The following is a 24,054-nucleotide window of genomic DNA, read 5'->3' as shown; positions in this document are numbered from 1 at the left end:
ATCAATGGCACAGCCATTAGTCTCTCCATATGTTGGGGTGCTACGTGTAATCCTAGACTCTGACCTCTCCTACAGCCCCACATCCAATCACTGGCTGCATATTGCCGCCTTAACCTCCCCAACATTTCCAGAACCCGCCTCTGACTAACGATACCACAAAACAATTTATTCACTCCTTTATCTCCCTCCTTGACTACTGCAACTCCTTCCTCACTGGCATACCTTTACACAGGGTAAAACTCACTCATTCAGGAAAGCCTAACCTATCTCCACATAAGAACTGTACTCTAGTCACCTCCATCAGATCATCCGCTGCAGCTATTGCCTATTGTACTGACCCCCCCTCCCCCTACATTGTAAAGTGCTGCGTAACCTGTTGGCGCTATATAAATCTTTTATATTGATAATGTGGAATTAAAAGGCAGGAAAAATCCAGATGCCCTTAGGAGCAGGATTAAAAACATCCAGTGTGCGTGAAGCTTTAACCTCTAAATCTCATGGTTTGAGTCACAGTATTGCATAACTGCTTACCATGTTTGTGCACCCCGTGTTTTAAGAAACCACATTGTTATGGATGGACTTACACTTTCCAAGTCTTTGTTTGTTGCAGGTCCTATTTTTACACTTGAACAAAATTCTCTAACCAAACTAAACTTGTGCAGTTTATGTAATCCCCTAGTTGTTGGGAATGCATTCTGGCTGCGGATTTTTAATTATTCAACAAGCTTTACTGGTCTTAAACTGTACATGGTTTGGATGCTTTCCAGCCTTTTTGTTTCCATAGGTGAGAGTAGAGCACTTCAACTGATCATATACTTGGACCTATAAAGCAATAGCCCCAAGTATCCGATTTCGACCAGCCTGGTCCTCCATTCCAGCAACACACTGCTTCTAGTGTTTTCTCTAACAGTATTTTACTCCACGTTTTCTAGGAATTCATATAAAAATACTGCGGTATACACATAAACAATATCAGCCAGCACTACAATCTTAAAAACTGTGTGAAATAAATAGTGAAAACAGTGCAGCACTAAGAATCAAATGTTGAGTACTGACATATTGACTTACTGTGATCTACAAAATTGTGATTGGCACATACAAAAGCTACCACCATCTGATTTATTTTTTTGACACTATGCAAATTGTAAATCCAATCCAATTTTAGTCCCATTGATTGAAACATGAATCAATTAGTATATATTGATGGGAAAGAATATAGGACTAAAGGAGTCACCACCGTGTGTGCATCCACCCCTCAGGGGAGAAGATTAACCTCCCTGGCGGTATGATTCATTCTGGTTTTAGGTGCTGAAAGCGGTACAATTATTTTGCATGGGAATTTGGCGTTTTATATTGTAGGCCTGTAATTCTTAGGAATAACTCTCTTAAATCTGTTCAAACCAGAGTCTAGCAGACATCCCGTGTATGATAAAGTTTATAATATAATAAATAAAAATTATTCAATAATGTAATCAAATCCAAAAACACTGAAATTTGCTCATTTGCAGAATTCGCTGTCATTAGATTTAGTGTTTGATGACGAATTTCCCCACAAATCGCTATCGCTCAATTCTGCAAGTGATTCTAATTATCGCTGTTTTCTAGTTGGTCTAAAATCACTTTTGACACAAAGGGACACTTTTTGGTTGCTATGGACAATCTCCAAATTCCAGGCAGAAAAAACAGTATTTATAATATAAAAGTGCATGCAGGGCACTGCACAGACCACTAGGGACAAAGGGGGTGTGTAATTTTTTTTTATACAGTACTGTAATCTGTAAGATTACAGTACTGTGTTTTGTGTATTAACTTTTTTGAATTTGGCGCTGATCTCCGCTCCCGTGTGTCGTAACGTCGCAGGGAACGGAGCTTGGCGGCATTCGGACACTGTGTGAATCGAGCGGAGGACAGCTCGATCACACAGCGCGGAGGATATCGCTGGATCCAGGGGACAAGGTAAGTAACCTCTCCCTGTATCCAGCGATGCGATCCCGAGTCTGGCTCGGGGTTACCGCTTATGATAGTAAAATCCTAACCCGAGCCAGACTCGGGAATACCGCCAGGGAGGTTAAATACACTTACCAGAAGGTAGCATGAATCGAGCATGTGATATCAAAGCTCTGGATGGCAAGTAGTACAATTCCTCCTCCTCAGCTGAGACGCCTCAGGCAATCTCAACCCGGCATGTGAGAATATGGATCGGGAGGGCAATGTCCCAGATGGTAAAAAAAAAAAAAAAAAAAACAACTCCTTCTGCCAAAGAACTGTTTAAAGCAGGGGTGTCCAAACTACGGCCCTCCAGCTGTTGCAGAACTACACATCCCATGAGGCATTGTAAAACTCTGACATTCAAAGACATGGCTAGGCATGATGGGCATTGTAGTTCCTGAACAACTGGAGGGCCGTAGTTTGGACACCCCTGGTTTAAAGTCTTTGTACACAACGCACCGGATTTGAATCCTTTCCATGCCATTGAGCCTTTTTTTTTTTTTTTTTTTTTTTTTTTTTTTTTTTCTTGATGCAATACATCTTGGAATCTATGTAAAGCCTTTTTATTACAAATAAACTCCTAATGTTTTTTTCACAGTGGTGGGCTGTGTGTGTGTGTAATATAGATAGATACACCTCCACAGTGGAAAGAAAAAAATTTATCTGGTACATTGCCATCCTGATCCATATTCTCACATGCCGGGTCAAGGTTGGCTCAACTGAGGAGGAGGATGATTTACACCACTCGCTATCCAGAGCTTTGATATCACATGCCTGATTAATGCTACCTTCTGGTAAGCATATTTAATCTTCTCCCCTGGGTGGGGGCTGTATGCATTGCGTGACTTTTTAGTCCTACACTTCTGGATTCCTTCCCATCAATATATACTACTGGGCTAATGTTTTAGTTGCCAATGGGACTATACTACCAATGTTGATTACGATTTGCACAGTGCGCTTTAGTTTGAGATGCTATCAGATAATGGTGTTTTTGTATATGCTAATCACAATTTATTTTATATATTACAGTATGTTGATATGTCAATAGTCAACATTTGATTCTTAGAGCTGAAATGTTTTTACTTTACTCCACGTTTCCATTTTATAAAAGAGCTACTAGTACATGATTTGACCCCCCTCCCCCCCCCCCATCATGCTGGATACATTGCCACTAGCTAATGTTGCAATAAACATCAAATAACAATTTTGGATTGATTTTTCCTTTAATGACTAGTTGTATGCATTAACCTGCTTTGTGATTTTTCCAGTTCCGCAGATATATGCAACAAGTGCTGGACTCTAATGACCATTGCCATGCGAATACTGGATAGAGCTCTAGCAGGTAAGTAGTGTTGTATGATGTGAGAGGATTTACTATTTAAAAAAAACAAAAAAAAACTTAGAGTTGCTGTATTTTACAATGCTTCTTGTATCACAGTATAAAAGGTGCTAGAAATAAGCATATCTGGATTTAAGCAAGTCTTTTATAAGCTCTTCTTATAAAAACAAAGACCTCAGCGTAACATACAATATCTGACAAAAGTGAGTACACCCCTCACATTTTTCTAAATATTTTATTCTTTTCATGTGCCAACACTGAAGAAATTACATTTTGCTACACTACAAGTAGTGAGTGTACAGCTTGTATAACTAAATTTGCTGTCCCCTCAAAATAACGCAACACTCAACCATTAGTGTCTAAACCGCTGGCAATAAAAGTGAGTACACCCCTATGTGAAAATGTATAAATTGTGCCCAAAGTGTCAATATGTTGTGTGGCCATCCATTATTTTCCAGCACTGCCTTAACCTTCTTTGGCATGGCATTCACCAGAGCTTCACGGGTTGCCACTGGAGTCCTCTTCCACTCCTCAATGACATCACTGAGCTGGTGGATGTTGGAGACCTTGCGCTCCTCCACTATCCGTTTTGAGGATGCCCCACAGATACTCCAGTGGGGTTTAGCTTTAGAGACATGCTTGGCCAGTCTATTGCTTTTACCCTCATCTTATTTAGCAAGACAGTGGTAGTCTTGGGGGGGTGGGGTCATTGTGTTGAAATTCTGCTCTGTGGCCCAGTCTCCGAAGGGAGCGGGGATCATGCTCTGCTTCAGTATATCACAGTACTTGTTAGCATTCTTGGTTCCCTCTATGAACTGTAGCTCCCCAGTGCCGGCAGCACTCATGTAGCCCCAGACGATGACGCTCCCACCACCATGCTTGACAGTAGGCAAGACACACTTGTCTGTGTACTCCTCACCTGGTTGCTACCACACACCACACAGGGCGACACAGTGGTGTAGTGGTTAGCACTCTCACCTAGCAGTAAGAAGGGTCACTGGTTCAAATCCCAACCACGACACTACCTGCCTGGAGTTTGCATGTTCTCCCTGTGCCTGCGTGGGTTTCCTCCGGGTACTCTGGTTTCCTCCCACGCCCCAAAGACATGCAGGTAGGTTAATTGGCTTCTGTCCAAAATTGACCCTAGTATATGAATGCGGACCTTGGATCCTGGGCTCTTTAAGGGTAGGGATTGATGTGAGTGTGCAATGTACAGGGATAGGGACAATTGTAGACACTCAGGTTGAACTGGATGGACTGGTGTCTTTATTCAACCTTACTAACTATGTAACACTTGACACCATATGAACCAAATACGTTTTATCTTGGTCCCATCAGACCACAGGACATGATTCTAGTAATCCATGTCCTTAGTCTGCTTGTCTTCAGCAAACTGTTTGCAGGCTTTCTTGTGCATCATCTTTAGAAGAGACTTCTTCTGGATCGACAGCCATGCAGACCAATTGGATGCAGTGTGCGGCTTATGGTTTGAGCACTGACAGGCTGACTCCCACCCCTTCAACCTCTGCATCAATGCTGGCAGCACTCATAAGTCCCAAAGACAACCTCTGGATATGAGGCTGAGCACGTACACTTAACTGAGGGGAAATGGCTAAATGGGTCCAATTTGGACATTTTCACTTAGGGGTGTACTCGCTTTTGTTGCCAGCGGTTTAGACATTGTTGGCTGTGTGAGTTATTTTGAGGGGAGAGCAAATATACACTGTTATACACTCCTACTTTACATTCTAGCAAAGTGTCATTGCTTCAGTGTTGTCACATGAAAAGATATAATAAAAATACTTACAAAAATGTGAGGGTTTTTTTGTTTTCAGGTGTATGTGTGCATGCATACACACATGATGTTGGTACTGTCCACCTTCTTAAGCTTTTTATCTCATCCCATTCTTATCATGCATTGCTGGATCTTGATCTGCCATTCACCTGTAGTGTTGCCTGTTTTCCCTATGTTGGCACTGCTTAGGTATATGCCATTTAGAAAGCAAGAGGTTGACAATCTGCAAGGTAGAGTAGGGACTGGCCATAGAGGGATCCTTTTGATGCAGTTGGCCAGCTTGAAAATGAATTGAATTATTCATATTTATTTTTTCTCTCTTAGATGACTTTGGGTTTCAGCATCGATTGTGGGTTTATTCAGGCAGGAGAGGAGTCCATTGCTGGGTGTGTGATGAATCTGCCAGGAAGCTCTCCCAAGCAGAAAGATCTGCTGTAGCAGAGTATTTAAGTTTGGTGAAGGTAGAGTATTAATTGTCTTTTGTGGGCTATCTGTGGCCATGTTTGCAAAGCAAAATTGATGTTTCTTATTAGTTGGCTCAAGATGGCCAAAGATGCCTTTCTATGGAAGATACTTCCTGACTAATCATATTCTGGGAAAAACAATGGATGGGCGTTTGAACCTAGTAGACATTTTTATCTTACAAGAAATGTGGTGCCAGAAGCTTTTTATTTATTTATTTATTTTTCTATTCACTAAACGTACATTTAGAACCCGGATGGTTGACTGTTGCCTTTCCTGCGTCCACACAGCAAACATGCTAAAGGTTATTTTTAAAATGTTTACCTTAAAGTTGTTAATGGTACTTTCCAACATGTTTTCGCTTTTGACTTTTATTTATTTTATTTTTTTATTACCGTATATACTAGAGTATAGGCCGACCCGAGTATAAGCCGAGGCCCCCAATTTACCCCCAAAAAACTGGGAAACCTATTGACTCGTGTATAAGCCGAGGGTGAGATATGCCTGTCCATCCCTGTGTGTGTGTCCATCCATCCATCCCTGTGTGTGTGTCCATCCATCCATCCCTGTGTGTGTGTGTGTGTCCATCCATCCATCCATCCCTGTGTGTGTGTGTCCGTGTGTGTGTGTGTGTGGCCTACCTGTGTCCCGAGCCTCCGTCCGGTCCCGTCCCGTCCCGAGCCGAGCCTCCGTCCGGTCCCGTCCCGTCCCGAGCCGAGCCTCCGTCCGGTCCCGTCCCAGGATCACCGCTCTTCGTCGGCGCCCATTCCCCTGTTCAAATGCCGCGCCTCCCTGTCTGTGATAGGCGGAACACAATTTCCCAGCAGCCTGTGTTCCGCCTATCACGGACATCGTCTCATCCTCGTCCGTAGTACGAGGATGAGACGATGTCCGTGATAGGCGGAACACAGGCTGCTGGGAAATTCAGTGTTCCGCCTATCACAGGCGAAGGCGGAGCCGGAGGCGCGGCTTTTGAATTATAGAATGGCCGCTGTCTGTCTGCTCGACACGCTGATCGAGCAGGCAGACAGCGATGACTCGAGTATAAGCCGAGGGGGGCACTTTCAGCCTCAAAAAAGAGGCTGAAAATCTCGGCTTATACTCGAGTATATACGGTAAATATGGAAATTTGCAGATTTGTCACTACAAACCGGCTTTCTCTGCTTAACGAGTTTTAAGAAGTGATCAGCTATACAAAACATTTTTAATGGGTTGAAGGTTCATAAATGTGTATATAGATGGGGGGGGATGTCGGTAACAATCTATGCAATTCATACATAGAAAAACTTAAGTTCAGAAATTAAGTTTTGTATTTAAAATGAAATGGGGAAAGTTTTTTTTGCAAACACTAACTATCTTCCACACACCAGTCTTCAGATCTCGGAGGTTCTGTGGGCCTCTTCTATGAACTCTGATCTTTAGTTCTTTCCATAGGTTTTCTATTGGATTCAAGTCAGGTTATTGGCTGGGCCATTCTAGCAGCTTTTTCATTCTTTGAAACCAATCAAGGGTTTTCTTTGGCTTTGTGTTTGGAATCGTAGTCTTGCTGAAATGTCCACCCTTGTTTCATCTTCATTATCCTGGTAGATGGCAGCAGATTTTTACCAAAATGTCTTGGCACCTTTTTTCCATTCATCCTTCCTTCAATGGAATGAAGTTTGCCAGTACCGTATGCTGAAAAACGGCGGCACACCATGATGTTCCCGCTTCACTGTTGGTATTGGGGTGTTTTCATTTCATCTAACTATATTTTCCCAGTATTTCACAGGCTTGTTTAAATGTTGTGCAGCCAACTAAACTAGCTTCAGCATGCATTTTCTTCAGCAATAGTCTTGCGTGATGAACTGGCATACAGGCCACGGCAGTTGAGTGCACTTATTTGTTTTCTGTGACACAACTGTTCCCGAAGCTCTCCACAAGTGGTCCTTGGCTCTTGGAGAACTCTTCTATGAATTATTTTCTTTCCTCTGTCAGAAATCTTGCGAGGAGCACCTGGTTGTGGCTGGTAATGGTGAAATGATCTTTCCACTTCCAGATTATGGCCCCAACAGTGTTCACTGTAATGTTTAGAAATCCTTCTGTAACCAATGCCATTGGTATGTTTTGTAACAATAAGGTTGCAAAGGTCTTAAGGGGGAGCTCTTTGCTTTTACACATTGTGAGATGTTTCTTGTGTACCACCTTGGTAATGAGACACCTTTTTTATAGGCTATCAGTTGAAACTGAACCAGCTGATATTTGCACTGACAAGGGGCAGGATTTCTTTCTCATTACTGATAGATTTGGTGTCTTGGCTTTCTATGCATTTTTGCAGCCCCCTTTCTGTGTGTTCAATTATTCATTAGTCATTCCATTTTATTACACAACCTCATTTCTGAACTTGTTTGTATCTTTGTATAGATTGCATGAGTTGTTACTGACGTGGTGAATATTTCATGTCCATAGCAGGTTTAGAAATACATTTTCCCAGAAAAATGCTCATTTTACCTGCTGTGTATGTAGATGGCTAATCTGAAAAGCTGCTTCCACAAATTGAACGATTTTAGAATAATGTTCAACATCAAACTGAAAAGATCTTAAATATTAACTACGGCACATTGTCCTCAAAAGATTCAGAGAATCGGAAAAAAACTCTGTACGTAAGGGACAAGGTAAAAATGAATTATTGGATGACTGTGCACTGCATTAAAAACTGGCATGATTTTGAGAAGGACATCACTGCATGGGCTCAGGAATCACTGTCTGAACACAATTCACTGTGCCATCAATGCAAAGTAAAGCTCTATAATGCGAAGAGAAGCCACATCTAAACATGATTCAGAAATGCTGTTTTCTCTGGGCCAAAGTTAATTTTCAAATGGTCTGTTTCAAGGTGGAAAAACTGTTCTGTGGTCCGACAAATCCAAATTTGACATTTTTTTGGCAACCATGGGTGCCACGTCCCCCGTACTAAAGAGGAAGGACCTTCTGGCTTAGTGCTCAGTTCAAAAGCCTGCATCTCTGATGGTATGGGGGTACATTAGTGTGTATGGAATGGGCAGCTTGCACATCCAGAAAGTCACCATCAATGCTGACATTTATATTCAGGTTTTCAAAGTGGCATATGCTCCCATGCGTGTTTTTTTTTTTTTTTTTTTTTTTTTTTTTATTTTTTTTCAGGGAAGGTCTTGCATATTTTCAGCAGTGCAATTCTAAACCACATTCTGCATCTATGACAACAGCATGGCTTTGTAGTAGAAGAGTCCAGGTGCTTAACTGGCCTGCCTGCAATCCAGACCTTTCACAAATTTTATAAAGTTTGGTGAATCTTGAAACTAAAAAAATACAACAAAGACACATGAATTTTGAGTAGTTAGAATCCTGTATGGGCAAGAATTGGGACATTTCTCCACTAAAACTCCTCCATTAACTGGTCTCCTCAGTTCCCAGACCTTTTACAGAGTGGTGTTTAAGAGGGGTTGTTACACCATGGTAAACGTGACCCTGTTCCAACTTTTTGGAGATGTGTTGCTGCCATACATTTCAAAATTAACTTGCCGTATTGGCGTATAACATGTACCCCAAGTTTGAGGGAAGTTTAAGGAAAAAAACTTACTTTTAAATGCTCATCAATGCGGCCTTATCGGTGTCCATCTGCAGCCTTGCCCAGTGTCTTTGCAGCCTTGTGTGTCATGATTGCAACCTTGCCCAGCCTCATTGCAAGCTATTTAAAATTGGTGCCGATCTTCGCTGATTGCGAGCGAAGCGATCACCGCCTACATATACAAAGTCGAGCTATGAATAAGGACTTGAAACCTGTTCGCTATTTGCCCTGTTTTTTTCCCTATTAGGTGACTGTATTTGGATTTTTTTTTTTTTTTTTTTTTTTTTTTTTTTTTTTTTGTGCGGCCATCCAGGACACTTTTTTTCTCTCCTCAATCTTGAGCAGAGCCAGCTCCTGTGAGTTCCATCAGGTTGAGCATTTTACCACGGATTTGGGAGGTTACAGCAGCAATTTCTTGCTTATGTACTCGGCTCCTCTCGCAGTCCCACCCCTATGATGGACATAACACAGGTCCAATAGCGTGACTGTGAGAGGAGCCTAACCGAGTACACTCGGCTTTGTGTATGTCGGCGGCACTCGCTCCGCTCGCAATCAGCGTCGATAGGCGTATAAAACACGCATTCACGATTTTCCCCTGATTTTAAGGGGGAAAAGTGTGTGTTTCATATGCTGATTTTTAAATAGTTTTTTTTTTTTTTCTTAAAATGGTACATTTTTGCTCAGTTTAAACATTTTGATGTTTTCTATTATAATAAGATACATTCTATTTATAGGTGCCTTTCAGAGCACCCAAGGGGACCTTACAGGAATAGCAACAGAATATGGGTTTGAGATTTTGCAAAGATTTCATTTTTCAGATCAGCAAATAATTGAATTTGCAAAAACCTGTGAAAACTCCACCACCATATAGTCTCCACTGTAATAGCCATGTTATCTCCCCCACTGTAATATTGGCTAGGTATGGGCAGGGTATTGCAGAGTATGGAGGGATGGCTGAGCATGGATGGATGTGACTGCAATTGTCAGAGCAGCGCTGTGGGCACTACAGATCCAGCCCACAGCGCTGCTGCCATCCGATCTCTCCCCTCCACTGTACAAATCGGTACACAGGGGAGAGGAACCAGCGGCATGACATGATGCCGGTTTGTTTACAAGTGATAGGCCGAGGCAGCGGATCGCTGTGTGTGTGTGTGTGTGTGTGTGTGTGTCAATCCAAACGGGGTGACCCGCACGGATCGTGAGGATCCATTGCACCCCTACTACACACTATGCAATCAAGGCTTTTACAAGCAAATATATATTGATGCGAATGTTTACATCACTTTGTATGTTTGACAGTGCTTGGACAAACTAAGATATAGGGGATTTTACAACAGTTGGATCCCTTTCACACTGGGGCTGCGGCCATGTTTGCGGTAAAGCGCGGCTTGGTTTTTAGAGGTGCTTTTGGTAGCTATCTGGATGCTTTTAACCCCTAAAATGTGTTGACTCCCATTTTGCTGCACTTTCAATTCACTTTTCAGGCAATTTGAAAGCGCTGCCCATTCATTCCAATGGGCAAGACTTTTTTGGAGCGCTAAATGCAGCGCTCTCAACCCTCCCTAAAAGATTTTGCTTGCAGGACTTTAACTAACGTCCCACAAGTGCACTGAAATAGGTGGGTTTCAATCGCTTGGCAGAGGCTATTTCCAGCGCTAAAGCGTCTGAAAACCACCTCGGTGAGAAAGGGGTCTTAACTGCTTTACCTCCCTGGGGGAATAAAAGGTTATACTTTGTCTCCACCCTGTCACTATCACTTTTTTGGACAGCTTAGTTTGCGTGTAACTTTAGAACACAAAATACATCAACACGAAGGAACAATGTTTCATCCATATACTGAATAGTATAATTATGTGTTAATGCAGGGGTTGACAAATTTGCTTGGAATCTAGGAGCCAGCTAAAAAAGTTAGGAGCCAGGTCCGTGACGGCGATCTGGACCTGTCCCTGGCCTGACATGGAGACGAGTGAGGGGAAGATAGCACCTCCAGCCCCCCCACCTGTCTCCAAGTCATTGCTCATAGCTCTTAGAGGGACATTTTATTTTATTTTTTTCAAATGACGATTTTTTTTTTTATTGCATTTTAGTGTAAATATGAGATGAGGTCTCTGACCCCATATCTCATATATAAGAGGACCTGTCATGCTTTTTTCTATTACAAGGGATTTTTACATTCCTTGTAATAGGAAAAAAAATGACACACTTAAAAAAAAAAAAAAATAAAAAAAAAGAACAGTGAAAAAAAATAAAAAAAGTTAAAATAAGAAAAAAATTTTTTTTTTAAATGCGCCCTGTCCCGCCAAGCTTGCGTGCAGAAGCGAACGCATATATGAAAGCAATGTTCAAACCACATGTGAGGTGTCGCTGCGATCGGTAGAGTAAGAGCAATAATTCTAGCCCTAGACCTTCTCTGTAACTCAAAACGTGCAACCTGTAGAATTTTTTTTTTAAAACGTCGCCTATGGAGATTTTAAAGGGTAAAAGTTTGTCGCCATTCCATGAGCGGGCGCAATTTTGAAGCATGACATGTTGGGTATCAATTTACTCGGCGTAACATTATCTTTCACAATATAAAAAAAAATTAGGCTAACTTTACTGTTGTCTTATTTTTTTTTTTTATTGAATTATTTTTTCCCCCAAAAAAAGTGCGCTTGTAAGTACGCTGTGCAAATATGGTGTGACAGACATTATTGCAACGACCACCATTTTACTCTCTAGGGTGTTAGAATAAAAAAGAAAAAAAGTGTGTGTGTGTTCTAAGTAAATGGAAGGAGATCCATTGGCATTAATGGTTGTAATTCCAACGGCCACCACAAGAGGGCGCCAGATTCCAGAAGGAATGGCATCACAGAAGGCCTCAAAGCTGGGGGCTCAATTACCGGGCGGCGCAGCCCGACGCAGTCACGCTGGGGGGTCCACGGAGACAGGATACCCCTATCTGTGCTGCCCCAGTCGCTAATTCTAGTCGCCAATGCGACCTGGCGCCTGGGTTTTGTCGAGCCCTGTGTTAATGTCATACAGTTATCAAGTTACAGTATTTTTTTTGGTGAAGGTTCCTTAAGTAGAAATAAGCAGGATATTTTTGTGCTCTTTGCAGAAAGGCTAGCACACTCACAGGAATGCAGGATGAGGGGCCTGGCGCCACTCACAAGTAAACATAGACTCACCACTGTGACTAAACAAACTTTTGGTGCAGCCTGGCTGTCACACATGACACTGGCCCAGCACCGTTGATTGTTCTGTATGTGTAAAAGCAGCCACAGATCGACATTCAGTGCTGAGTAATCTTTCACTAATATGAATAAATGACCAGTGCTGCTTGTTCAGTTGTAATGTACACAAAGGAATGCCACTTCTATTGGTCCATAGGATAGAGCTAAAGCCAGCATTAAGAGGTGCATTTAGGAGACAACTGGGCCATCGCTCAAACCAAGATCAAGTGCTATATTATTATTAGTATTATTATTATTATTATTATTATTATTTTTTTTTTTTTTTCTTGCATCAGGGGACACAGAGCCATAGTAGTTACTATGTGGGTTATAGGGCCACTGATAGGTGATGGACACTGGCACACCCTAAGAAGTGTAATTCCTATATAACCCCTCCCAATACTGGGAGTCCTCAGTTTTTTCGCCAGTGTCTAAGGTGTTAGTCACAAGTAAAGATATGCTGAGCTCCGCTGGAAGCAATCCTTGCTGGGGCTAGCCATGCTGCCCGGATCCGTTCTGACATCTTTTTCATGGGCTACATGAATGCTAGTCGGGCCTAGTGTTCGAAGAAACAAGGTTTTGCTTGCAAACGCTTCTCTTTAGAGAGCTGGGCCCTGGGATCCAGTACTTTTTGGTAGTAAGGCCATAAAGTTTTTTTACTGGCAGCTGTCACAGGTCCAGGGTTGTGGGTAACCTGAGGTTCCTGAAGGTTTCCTAAAAGGTCTCGGAGCCCACCGTGAAGGGTGAAGATTGGGTCTTTAGCTCTGATAAACCCTGCTGCGAGGAAAAGGTAAGGGAGATTGTCTCAGGAATTTCTCCTTCTTTGTATAATGCTGTCATGCCTATGTGTCACCACTGGGGGCTTTATTGAGCACTCACTGACCTGACGCTGGAAACAGCACAGAAGCCTGTCACTTTCTCCTCCTACGGCTACAACAGATCCTCCAGTAAGGGGGGGGGGGGGGTCTACTTCTCTTCCTGTGCCCCCCAAAAAAAATTTCTCCTTCAGGGGATAGATGCCAAACTAGTTCCTAGCACTTTCCTTTGAAAGGAAAGGGGGGAGGGGCCATAATTCGCGCAGCGGAGGTGACTAACAGCGTCAGACGCTGGCCACACATTCAGGAGGTTTACTTTACCAGGCTAGAATTAATAACAGCTAATTGGGGTTGGGGGTTAGAGTTTCCCCTAGAAGAACAAGGTTAGGACTCGGATTGGAATGGGGACCTCCCCCAAAGGTCATCAGGTGTGTCCCCCAAAGGTCAAGTGTCGGGCTGACTCACCCCCCACCAAAGTGTTCCGCCTACCCCAACTAAGTCAGGGCATGAACAAGTCGGGACAAGCACTTATAGGAATAGGAACTTCCCTAAAGGGGGTCAATGGTTTTCACTACAAACTGAATCCATTTCCAAAAGAATGTCATCCTCCTCTGAGAGGGATGTGGCTAGTCAGATTGAGCTGTCGGGGGAAACTGTTGCATAAAACACTTCAGTCCCTGTATAGATCATACAAAAGGTTTTATCTTCTACCGTTTGTAAGTGGGAAAGAAAATTAATGCTATATCGCTCCATAGAGGGGCTAAACATAGCAGGTCCCCATCTAGTCCTCAGGACCCTTTTATTGAGGTGCAGGAGGCTGGGGATCAGGTAGATCTTCCCAAATATTTGGAAGATACTTATTTATCCTCTTCTGAGGCTCCTACTATGGGAGTAGCGTCGCAAGATAGGTTGCTTGTGTACTCCCTTACTCGACTGTTCTTGCTGCCTGCCACACAGGCTCTTGAGGAACCTACCTCTAATTGGGTTCATTAGAACCTCCCCCCATCTGGGGATGTTTTTTCCTATTCATGCATGTCTAAAAAACAAAAGCTTAGGTATTCTGAATGGGAACATCCGGATAAACAATATTCTCCTCCCAAGAAATTCTCCACACTTTATCCTCTGGAAGAGGATTTCTATGAAGAAAGGGGGGGGGGGGGTCCAGCAATTGATGCTGCAATCACATCAGTGAGCAAGAGTCTTTCACATGTCCGGTGGATAATGCACTGATGTTAAAGGATCCAACAGATAAAAAGTTGGAACTTCTTTCTAAAAACAATGTCTCAGTCCATTAAGGAACAGTTTGTAGAGATGCCTGAAATTCTGCCTGATCAACAGGCCCGGCAATGGGCTGGTGTATCTGACGCACTGTCTCCTTAGATGCTATGAAAGGCTCTCATTTAGTCCTTATGCTTGGACTAGTGCATTCTCGCAGAGTTCTGTGGATGAAAAATTTATCAGCCAAAGCACCGTGTAAAAAGCTCTTAACCAGTTTTTCCCCTTCGTGGTGTACGGCTATTTAAAGACTATCTGGATGAGTACATCCAAAGGACCTCCATTCGGAAAAGCTCTTTTACCAGTAAAGCAGTTCAAACATTTCTCCTTTTAATTGTGCTGCCTCTCCTATGCCAGGGGCATCTGCCTCTAGGCAGTCTCGACGGCCTCAATCGTCCGGTTCAAGGGGAAGACCCCCCAAGGGCAGCACCAGGGTCAGAAGAGATCTTGGGGCAGAAAGACCACAAAGCAGAATGCTAAACCCTTCTCATGAAGGGTCACCCCCACTCGTTCGGGTGGGGGGAAAGGTCCTGCAATTCTCAAGATCTGGCAGGAACAATGTCAAGACATATGGATTTCTGCAGTTTTTTTTCTCTAGGTTACGACTATATAGTTCTGAGAATTTCCGTCTCCTTTTTTTTTTTTCTAAGGGAAAATGTTCCCAAGGATCCAGAGGAAAGAAAAGTCTTTCTGGCCTTGGGGATCATCTATTATCCCAGTCGGTGATATCAGAGGTTCCCTTAGTGGAACAGGGCACAGGATATGGCTCAAACCAAAACGGAGAGGTAAGACCCATTCTAGATCTCGAAGATCTGAATTGATGCTTAAACATCCGATCCTTTCATAATCCGATTGGTTGTGTCCATCTTGCAAGGAAGGGAGTGTTTTTTTTTTTTTGGCTTTTAATAGATATATATTTTTGATATCTCCCATGTGCCAAATTTTCCCGCTCACCAGAAATCTCTGCGTTTTTTGAAATATAAAATCATCATTTCAGTTGTGTCCCTGCCATTCGGTTTAGCCACAGCACCACGGGTGTTCTGAAAGATTCTGGCACCTACTGTAGCCAGCTTAAGGGATCAAGGTATAACGGTCCTAGCCTATTTAGAATATCTACTTTTTAATAGATCATTCAGTCTCTGGTCTAAACCAGTCTGATCACAGCTGTAGCTACCTGAAATCTCTGGGTTGGATACTCAATCTAGGAAGATCTTCCTTGAAACCATCAAGGAGATTACAGTACTTGGGGCTGGTTATAGATACCATACAGAAAAAGGTATTCTTACCCCAGACAAGAATTGGTTCCATTGTAGAACTAATTCAACTTATCAAAACAAAAATCCTTCCATTCAGCTGTGCATGAGATTGTTAGGGGTAGGGGTGCACCGAATGGGTTTTTTGGTGCCGATACCGAAAATGAAAAATACACTAGGCCGAAAATGACTGTTTTTAAAAAATATTTTCATACAGCAGATGGTCAGACTGGGGACATGATACAGGAGATGGTCAGAGACTGCGGGCATGGTACAGGAGATGGTCAGACTGCGGGCATGGTACAGGAGATCAAAGCAGCCTCACCAGTTCCCCTCAGATGCAGCCAGCCTGATAAAAATACATGCACAGTGTTTTCCATGTATTCCAATGGCTTTAGTTCACACCATGCAGTCAGTTTCCGGTGCGTAAACTGACTGCATGGTGTGAACTGTGAACTAGAGCCATTGGAATACATGGAATACACTGCATGTATTTTGTGCAAAAAAAAAAACCCACGGAACTGCATCTGGTGTGAACTGGCCCCAAGCAAGCTACCTGGTTCCGTTCCAACAGACTTCTATTGGGAATGATCATATTGTTACCTCTACTAGCAATAACCCTTCCCCATTCTATAACATGGCGATAAAAACCTAGCTGGGTCAAAATCAATATTATTATTATTATTATTATTATTATTATATATTTTTTTTATATGGTCAATAAAGGGAGTACAGCCTTTGTCCTGTGACCTGGTTTATATAGCATGGCTACATTCACACAAGTGGCCAGAGGTAGATAGTTTCAGAGGCAAACAAATGACTATTTTGGATGCAGCAGCACTGTGGGCACAAAAAAACTTGTGATTTGGCTGGGGACAAAACACTCTTTCCCCCTCATGCAGCTTGCCAGTGTCTAAATGCAGCCTTACCCATTCCCCGGATCAGAGCGGTGATCTCCGTGTGTCACGGAGCTGTGCATTGAATTGCCCGAGCGGCTGTAGTAACAATGTCCCGCCTCCTGTAATCATGTCAGGCTGATTCAATGTCCCGCCATTGGATCAGTGTGCCATCTGTCACAGGAGGCGGGACATTGTTACTGCAGCCGCCCAGGCAATTCAATGCACAGCTCCGTGACACACGGAGATCACCGCTCTGTCGGGCAGGAGGAGGGAGGAAAGGAGGAGGGAGGACGAGCCAGGAAAACACCCCTGCAGGGGGCGGAGGCCCGCCCAGGCCCCACCCCATTTCCGGCCCCATTATCGGCAAGATTTTCCTTTCGGCAATTTGCCACAAACACAATTTTCAGCCGATATGTTTTAGTGGCCGAAATTTCGGTGCATCCCTAGTTAGGGGAAATGGTGACCTCCTTCGAGGCCGTCCCTTACACGCAGTTTTTACTCAAAAACTGCTTCAAAGCACCATCCTGTCAGGTTGGGAATTAAAAAGATTCAGGCCTTGTTTGTTTCCAATATGCTTGGCGAAGTAAGTCAGAGCCTAAATTGGTGGTTATCCAGCAAAAGGGAAAATCTTTTCTACCTGTATCCTGGAAGGTTGGGGAGCAGCCTTGGAAGAAGATTCTGCCCAGGGGAGATGGTCCAGAGGACCTTGCCTATCAACTTTTTGGAATATTCAGGCAGTATGTTTGGCCCTAGAATCAGACTACGGGACTGTCCTGTCAGGATTCAGTCTGACAAGGCCACGGCGGTGGCTTACATCAATCACCAGGGGGCACGAGAGGTCGTGCAGCCCAAAAAGGCGTGAATAATGTTCTAGCTTGGGCAGAACACAACATTCCTTGTCAGCAATTTTTCATTTCAGGAATAGAGACTTGGCAGGCGGGCTACTTGAGTCGCCAACAGTTATTTCCAGGAGAATGATCTCTTCACCCCATCTTCCTAGCGATATGTCAGAAATGGGGGTATTCCGCACATGGACCTATTCGCGTCCAGATTCAACAACAATGTCGACAACTTTGTGTTGGGCATAAGGGATCCGCTAGCAGGCGGAACAGACGCATTAGTCTTCCTATGGCATCAGTTTTCACTGATCTATGCATTTCCTCCAGTTCTGGTACTTCCACGCCTTCTCTGCAGGATTAAGCAGGAACGAAAGGAGGCGATTCTGGTGGCCCCAGTGGGTCCCAGAAGATCTTGATTTACCTAAATCGTAAAGATGGCAATAGGAGTCCTTTTGGACTCTGCCGTTATAGCCAGACCTCGCACAAGCTCCAGTATTTCATCCTACCTTGGGGACAAAAAATGTAATGGGTTTGACTGTTGAATCCCACTTTATAAAAGATCGTGGGTGATCTCCTTCAGTAGGGTCTAATTTGATTAATACCAGGAAGCCGGCTTCCAGAATCATTTTTACTATAGTGTGGAAAGCATATGTTGCTTGGTGTGGATCCAGGGGTTGGTACCCCAGGAAGTATGTCGTAGGCAGGATCTCGGATTTCCTGCATATGGGATCTGTAATGAAGCTGGCCTTGTCAGTGTTTTTGTCAATGGCCTCTTGCGTCCCACTCTTGGTGCGTAGCTTATTCAGGGGGTAACGCAGATTAATCCCCCATCGAGACACCTCCTAAAATTCTTGGGATTTAAATTTTGGTCTTATCGGCTTTGCTAAATCAGCCGTTTGAGCCTTTACGAGAAATTCCCTTGGTTCTTTTTGACAAGAAAGAGATGATCTTTCTGATTGCCATTTCTTCTGCTAGAAGAATATCGGAACTAGCGGCTCTGTCTTGTAAAGAGCCATATTTGATCATGCATAAGGATGAAGTTTTTCTTTATGTCCTGATCCTGAATTCCTACCCAAAGTGAGTTTTTTTTCATTTAAACCAAGATATAAATTTTTTTTTTTTTTTTTTTTCTCTCTTCAATCTAGGGAAGAGAAGGCACTACATTCCCTTAATGTAGTAAGCGCGATCAGTCATTTATTTATTTTTTTATCTATTATATCTTTTTTTTTTTTTTTTTTGGCGACCGCTCAAGTTCGCAGAAAGGATGTTTGTACTGCCAGAAGGTCCAAAGGTGTGGACCGGCAGCGAAGAACCACTATTTTTTACTAATGGCTTGGTGAAGTGACTGTTCAAGCTTCAGCTTAAAGAAGAAAATTCTTCCTTATGTTAGTGCCCTCTTGGGTGGTGCATCATCAGGCCTTTATGGCTCAGATCTGTAAGGCCGCGACTTGGTCTTCGATTCATATGTTTATCAGATTTTATCAAATCAATATTGAAGTTCATGAGGATATTGCCTTTAGGCACAGTATACTGCAGGCTCCAGTATGAGTCCTCTGGCCTTCTGTTTTTTGTTGTCTCCCTCCCTTCAGTTGCCATTGCTATGGGCCATCCCACATAGTAACTACTGTACATCAAGGGACACAGAGGGTCCCTCCCTTCTGGGTATACACTTGTATTGCTTGGCTACAAAACTGAGGACTCCCACTATTGGGAGGGGGTTATATAGGGAGTACATTTTTTGCCTTAGGGCGTGCCAGTGTCCATCACGATCAGTGGCCCTATAACCCACATAGTAACGACTACTATGGCTCTGTGTTCCCTGATGTACATCAAAGAAAAGGTTTTTACAGGTAAGCTGTTTTATAAATCCTGTTTTTATATTTTATTTTGAATTCAAAGAAACTGCTAATTTTAGTTGTGTGTGACTGTTCTTTCTCTAGGGAGGGGAAGAGACCATAAAGAAAGTCCAGCTCTCTGATCCCATTCACCCATTTATAAGGTATGTTCAACTAGCTATTGAGGCTACCATTTTTGGTTTACTGTCTGGTTTTTCTCCCTCCCTTTCCCTCCCCCATTTTCTGTGGTAATTGTCCGCCTTGGTGAGTGGCTCAGATAATGTCAGTTTTTTTTTTTAATTATTAGCCTGGGTTCACACTATTGCGAACACAGACATTGGCTGAATTTTCACTGCACAGACATTGTATGTGATTGCCATGCATACAGTTGTATGGCTGAACTCGCATTGATGTCGCACACAAAATGCAAGAACCTCTTCTTTTTTTTGCACTGGAATCGAGTTGCATGGATGTTCACGCCCATGCGATCCTATTCCTGTCCGAATTCACACTGCAATCTGCGAACCGATCTGGGGGTGTTGTTAACTTTGTATTGGCACCCGCAGCGGTTCCCAGAGGGCAGTTTGAGCTGCTTGCTTGGGAGTTGCGATGTGAGAACCAACACTGGAATCACGCTGGGTCCCGTATCGCATATGTGCAGGGCTGGACTGGGACAAAAATTTGGCCCTGGATTTCATCCAGACCAGCCCAATTTTGCAATCGTACACATAAAAACAGGCGCGCGAGTCGAGCGGTGACAGAAAAGGACGAGCGTGGGCCAGAGGTGGCTGAAGATGTGTGCAGTGTCAAAGAGCCAAAATGTGCCGCTCTGCTTACAGGAAGTTCCATACCTAGCTATGGGCAATACAGCGGTACTCAAATTAATCGCTGCGTGAGACATGTAGCCATTTGACCGGCTTTCACTGAAAGCAGCCCACTGAGCCATTGGCTCACCAGGAAACGCCCGGTAGTCCCAATGGGCAGTACATGTCTGCATATGTGTGAACCTAACCGTATTGTGTAATGAAGGCTAAGTAGTGTCATCTTGGTAACTATTTGAACAATTTTGCTCCATTAAGAATTAAATTAAATCTAGACTGTAAAGAGACCATGTCCTCAGAGGCAAAATATTACAACTTTTTAGAAAATACTCAAACGTCTGAACTGACTACTTTGCTATAGCCGGCATAGGCAAGCCAGTTCCCTATATAGAGCAGGTAGTGTTATGGTTATTTATTAGCGTGGTGATTAACATGCCCTAATCCTTCCCAATCTATCTGCCAATCAAAATAAGAATACAAGTGTAAAAACTGGTCACTTTAAAGTGCAAATGCTAACTGAAAACAACCTACTTGTCAAAATAAGTTATGGTGATCAGTGTTTGCTTCCTTTTTATAAAGAGCAAGAGCTGAACAAGCTGTGCTAAAGCTACAATATGTAAACAAATACAAGTCACTTATGTGTAAACAAAACAGTGTACAAGTGCAAACAAACATTTAGTCCAGTGTGTGTGTGTGTGTGTGTGTGTGTGTTCAATAGTCCACCAATCTTCAATATATATTTTATTTTTTTCTCAAATCGCCTTTCAGGACAAACCCGGAGAGAGTGTAGCTCCACCTTCTCCGGAAACATATGCCCACTTTAAAAACACCTCCTTCCCCCATGGCTTCAGTTATTGTGTTTCCTCCATGGGGGAAGCATGTGCCTGGAACCAGGGGAAAGCTACACTCTCTTCAGGGAAGTAAAGGCTTACCATTAAGGTTATTTGGCCCCCAGCAGCATCTCCAGCGGGAGAGCTCTCCTGGCCCCGCCATCTCACGGGAGCGAGGACCCTCGGAGTGCCGGTGTCATGTGTCCGCTGGGCAAGTGCAGGGAGGGCTCTGTTGCTGGCGGAGGTTGATGCAGGTCCAGCGGCGCGGCCCCGTTTTCGGCGCCGGGTCCCGGGCGGCGACGGCTTCATTTACAGTGACGCGCGGGCGCTCTGAGGGGCATCGCGGTTCAAGCACCTGGAAGGCAGGGACCATGGGGCGGGTCAGGTGATCGAGTGCTTCCACTTCCGGCCAGCCCTGATGACACGGCGGCTGGGGAAAATTCAAATGGATGGTGGAACTGATTGAAAGAAGCTGTCTCACTCAGTGGAATGGAGGAGTGTAAGCCAGCTATGGCGGAGGCAGGCGCCCCTAGCACCGGTCCATCCCAGATATGGAAGGTGCAGAGGCACCCTCTGCTTTACTATTGGGCTATGCTTGTGGTTTGTCTGTTTCTCTCCCCCCCCCCTCTTGGGGGGGCCTGTCGCTGCAGGTCAGAGGTGACTTCGCTCTGACCCTTGCAGCTTAGTTCTGGGGTCTCACTAGTGGTCTGTTTGGTGATGGGTCTCTGCACTGGCTTGGTATTAGCAGCTGGTAGTTAAAACATTTAGTGAGTTTAACCTGTATGTCGTTTCAGGAAAGGTCACTAGGGAAGGCTAAACCAAGCTAGAGGAAATGTCCTCCTTGCAAGAACCCCCTTAGAGAATCATGGCAGAAGGCAATGTGCAGAGCTTGTATCAGGGAGTTGGTGGAAGAGGAAACATCCCAGCAGTATAAGGACTTGTTTTCCTGTTAAAGAACTGACAAACTCCTTGAGTTCAGTCAGGTCCATCCTGGTACAAAAACCTTCCGGACAAACCAAGCCTCATAACTTGCCACCTAGCCCCAGGGCATCGTCGTCCAGACAGGTGGAGACCGAGGACTCTGGAGACGAAGGGGGTAGTACTCTTATCTCCATCAGGTATTCTGAAGTGGAGGAAGAAGATAGCTTGTATCGAGAGCCCCTGCTATCGCTAGAGGAGGTAGATGACATTCTTAGAGCAATCTACACAACTCTAGAAATTCAGGAGGAAAGGGTACAACTGTCAGTTCATGATAAAATGTACCAGGGGTTGGACGAAACAAAACAGTTTTTCCAGTCCACAGGGTCCTCTCAGATACGGTGAGAAAAGAGTGGAAGGACCCAGAAAAAGCCCCCCCCCCTCTAAGGCTCTCAAGAGAAGGTTTCCCTCTGAGGATAAAGACTCGGAGGTGTGGAACAAAAACCCAGAGTCGATGCAGCTGTCTCCCAGGTATCTAGACGAACGGATCTAGCCTTTGAGGATCCTAAAGGACCCAATGGACAAGAAAGTTGACTCCATCCTCAAAAAGGCCTGGGATGCAGCGTCAATCTGAAGCTGGCTATGGCTGCTAAGGTAATGACCAGGAACCTGGAATGCTGGGTGGAGAAACTGAAGAGCCATATTGAAGCGGGGACGCCCCGCAAGGATCTCTTAGAGTCCTTCCCACTAATTCTGAATGCAGTCAAATATATGGCAGATGCATCAGCAGAGTCGGTCAAGCTGGCCGCCAGGTCTTCGGCTCTTGTGAATTCAGCCAGGAGGGCAGTTTGGCTGAAGACATGGTCTGGAGACACGGCCTCTAAGGTCAAATTGTGTGGTCTGCCCTTCTCAGGTGACTTGCTCTTCGATTTAGAGTCAGTGCTGGATAGGACGGCTGATAAAAAGAAGGCCTTTCCAGCCAAGAAGAAGCAGGTTACCAAAAATAATTTTCGTGCTCTTCAACAGTCCCATAAAAAAGACCAGGATCGCAAGAGCAGATGGGGTTCACAGAAGGGCAGAGGCAGGGGTGGAGTCCTCTTTAGATCTCCCCAGAGCAGACCTCCAAGAGCAAGTGACAATCTCTTCCCCAGTGGGGGGGAGACTGTAGGCTTTTTGCGAACAATGGGACAGGCTGTCTCCAGACTTGTTTGTGAAAAGCGTAGTCGATCAGGGGTACAGGTTAGAGTTTTCAGAACCACCCCCAAGCAGGTTTTATGCGACAGCGTTGCCGAGGGATCAGGAGAAGGCCTCTGCAATGAAGCTTTTATTACAGGACCTGATACAGCAAGAGGTTTTAATTCAAGTCCCAGTAAACCAGCAGAGCAGGGGTTTTTACTCCCATATCTTTCTGGTGAGGAAACCCTCAGGGAAGTACCGTCTAATTCTGAATTTGAAAGTTCTGAACGGGTCTATACAGTACAAGCATTTCGGGATGGATACTTTTTTATTTATTTTTTTTTTTTTTCCCCTCCATTACGATGCTGTTGACCCCAAACTGTTTCATGGCATCCCTGGATTTAAGGGATGCCTACCTTCATATAGCCGTTCATCCGGCGTCACAGCAGTTCCTGTGCCTGGCATTGAATTTGGGGAGTTTGGTGTGGCACCTCCAATTCAGGGCTCTGCCATTTGGACTCTCGTCCTCTCCCAGAGTCTTTACAAAGATTATGGCAGAGGCTCTGAGCCCCTGAAGTTAAATGGGATCTCAGTTGTCCCTTATCTGGACGACGGGGGGGGGTGGGGTTGTTCCACAGATGGACCTTTTTGCCAGCCAGCAGAATTTAAAGGTGGACAGATTCTTTTCTCTTCACCGAGGAGATGCAGCAGTAGGGCTGGATGCATTTGCTCACCCCTGGCACTACCAGCTGTGCTACGCTCCCCCCCCCCCTTCCACTAGTTCTGAGGAAATTCAGAGAAGAAAGGAAGGACTTCATACTAGTCACTCCTTTTTTGCCAAAAAGACCTTTGGTTCGCGGGACTTCGAAACCTAGCCTCAAAGCCTCCATGGAGGTTACCACCCAGGAAAAATCTCTTATCCCAGGGGACAGTAAATCATCCAGAGGTGGAACTTCTACAGCTAACCGCCTGGTTTCTAAGGAGGACCTCTTAAAAGCGAAAGGGCTCTCAGA

At 44.2% G+C, this 24,054-nt stretch overlaps 1 protein-coding gene across 1 annotated transcript in view; it reads left to right on the top strand.

Moving 5' to 3' along the window:
* Positions 1-24,054, top strand: part of PRIM1 (DNA primase subunit 1) — a 71,116-nt gene that overhangs the window by 9,953 nt on the left and 37,109 nt on the right. The window contains exons 4-6 of the mRNA XM_077483531.1: positions 3,258-3,331; positions 5,448-5,584; positions 19,402-19,460. Coding sequence (XP_077339657.1) covers positions 3,258-3,331; positions 5,448-5,584; positions 19,402-19,460 — 270 coding nt within the window. The remainder of the gene's footprint in view (positions 1-3,257; positions 3,332-5,447; positions 5,585-19,401; positions 19,461-24,054) is intronic.

This window comes from Lithobates pipiens, unplaced genomic scaffold (assembly GCF_037356315.1).
Source record: "Lithobates pipiens isolate NorthernLeopardFrog02 unplaced genomic scaffold, aLitPip1_a1.2 Scaffold_16, whole genome shotgun sequence".
NCBI lineage: Eukaryota > Metazoa > Chordata > Amphibia > Anura > Ranidae > Lithobates > Lithobates pipiens.
The sequence above is the reverse complement of the archived record's forward strand: the minus strand, read 5'-3'. Positions and strand labels throughout refer to the sequence as shown.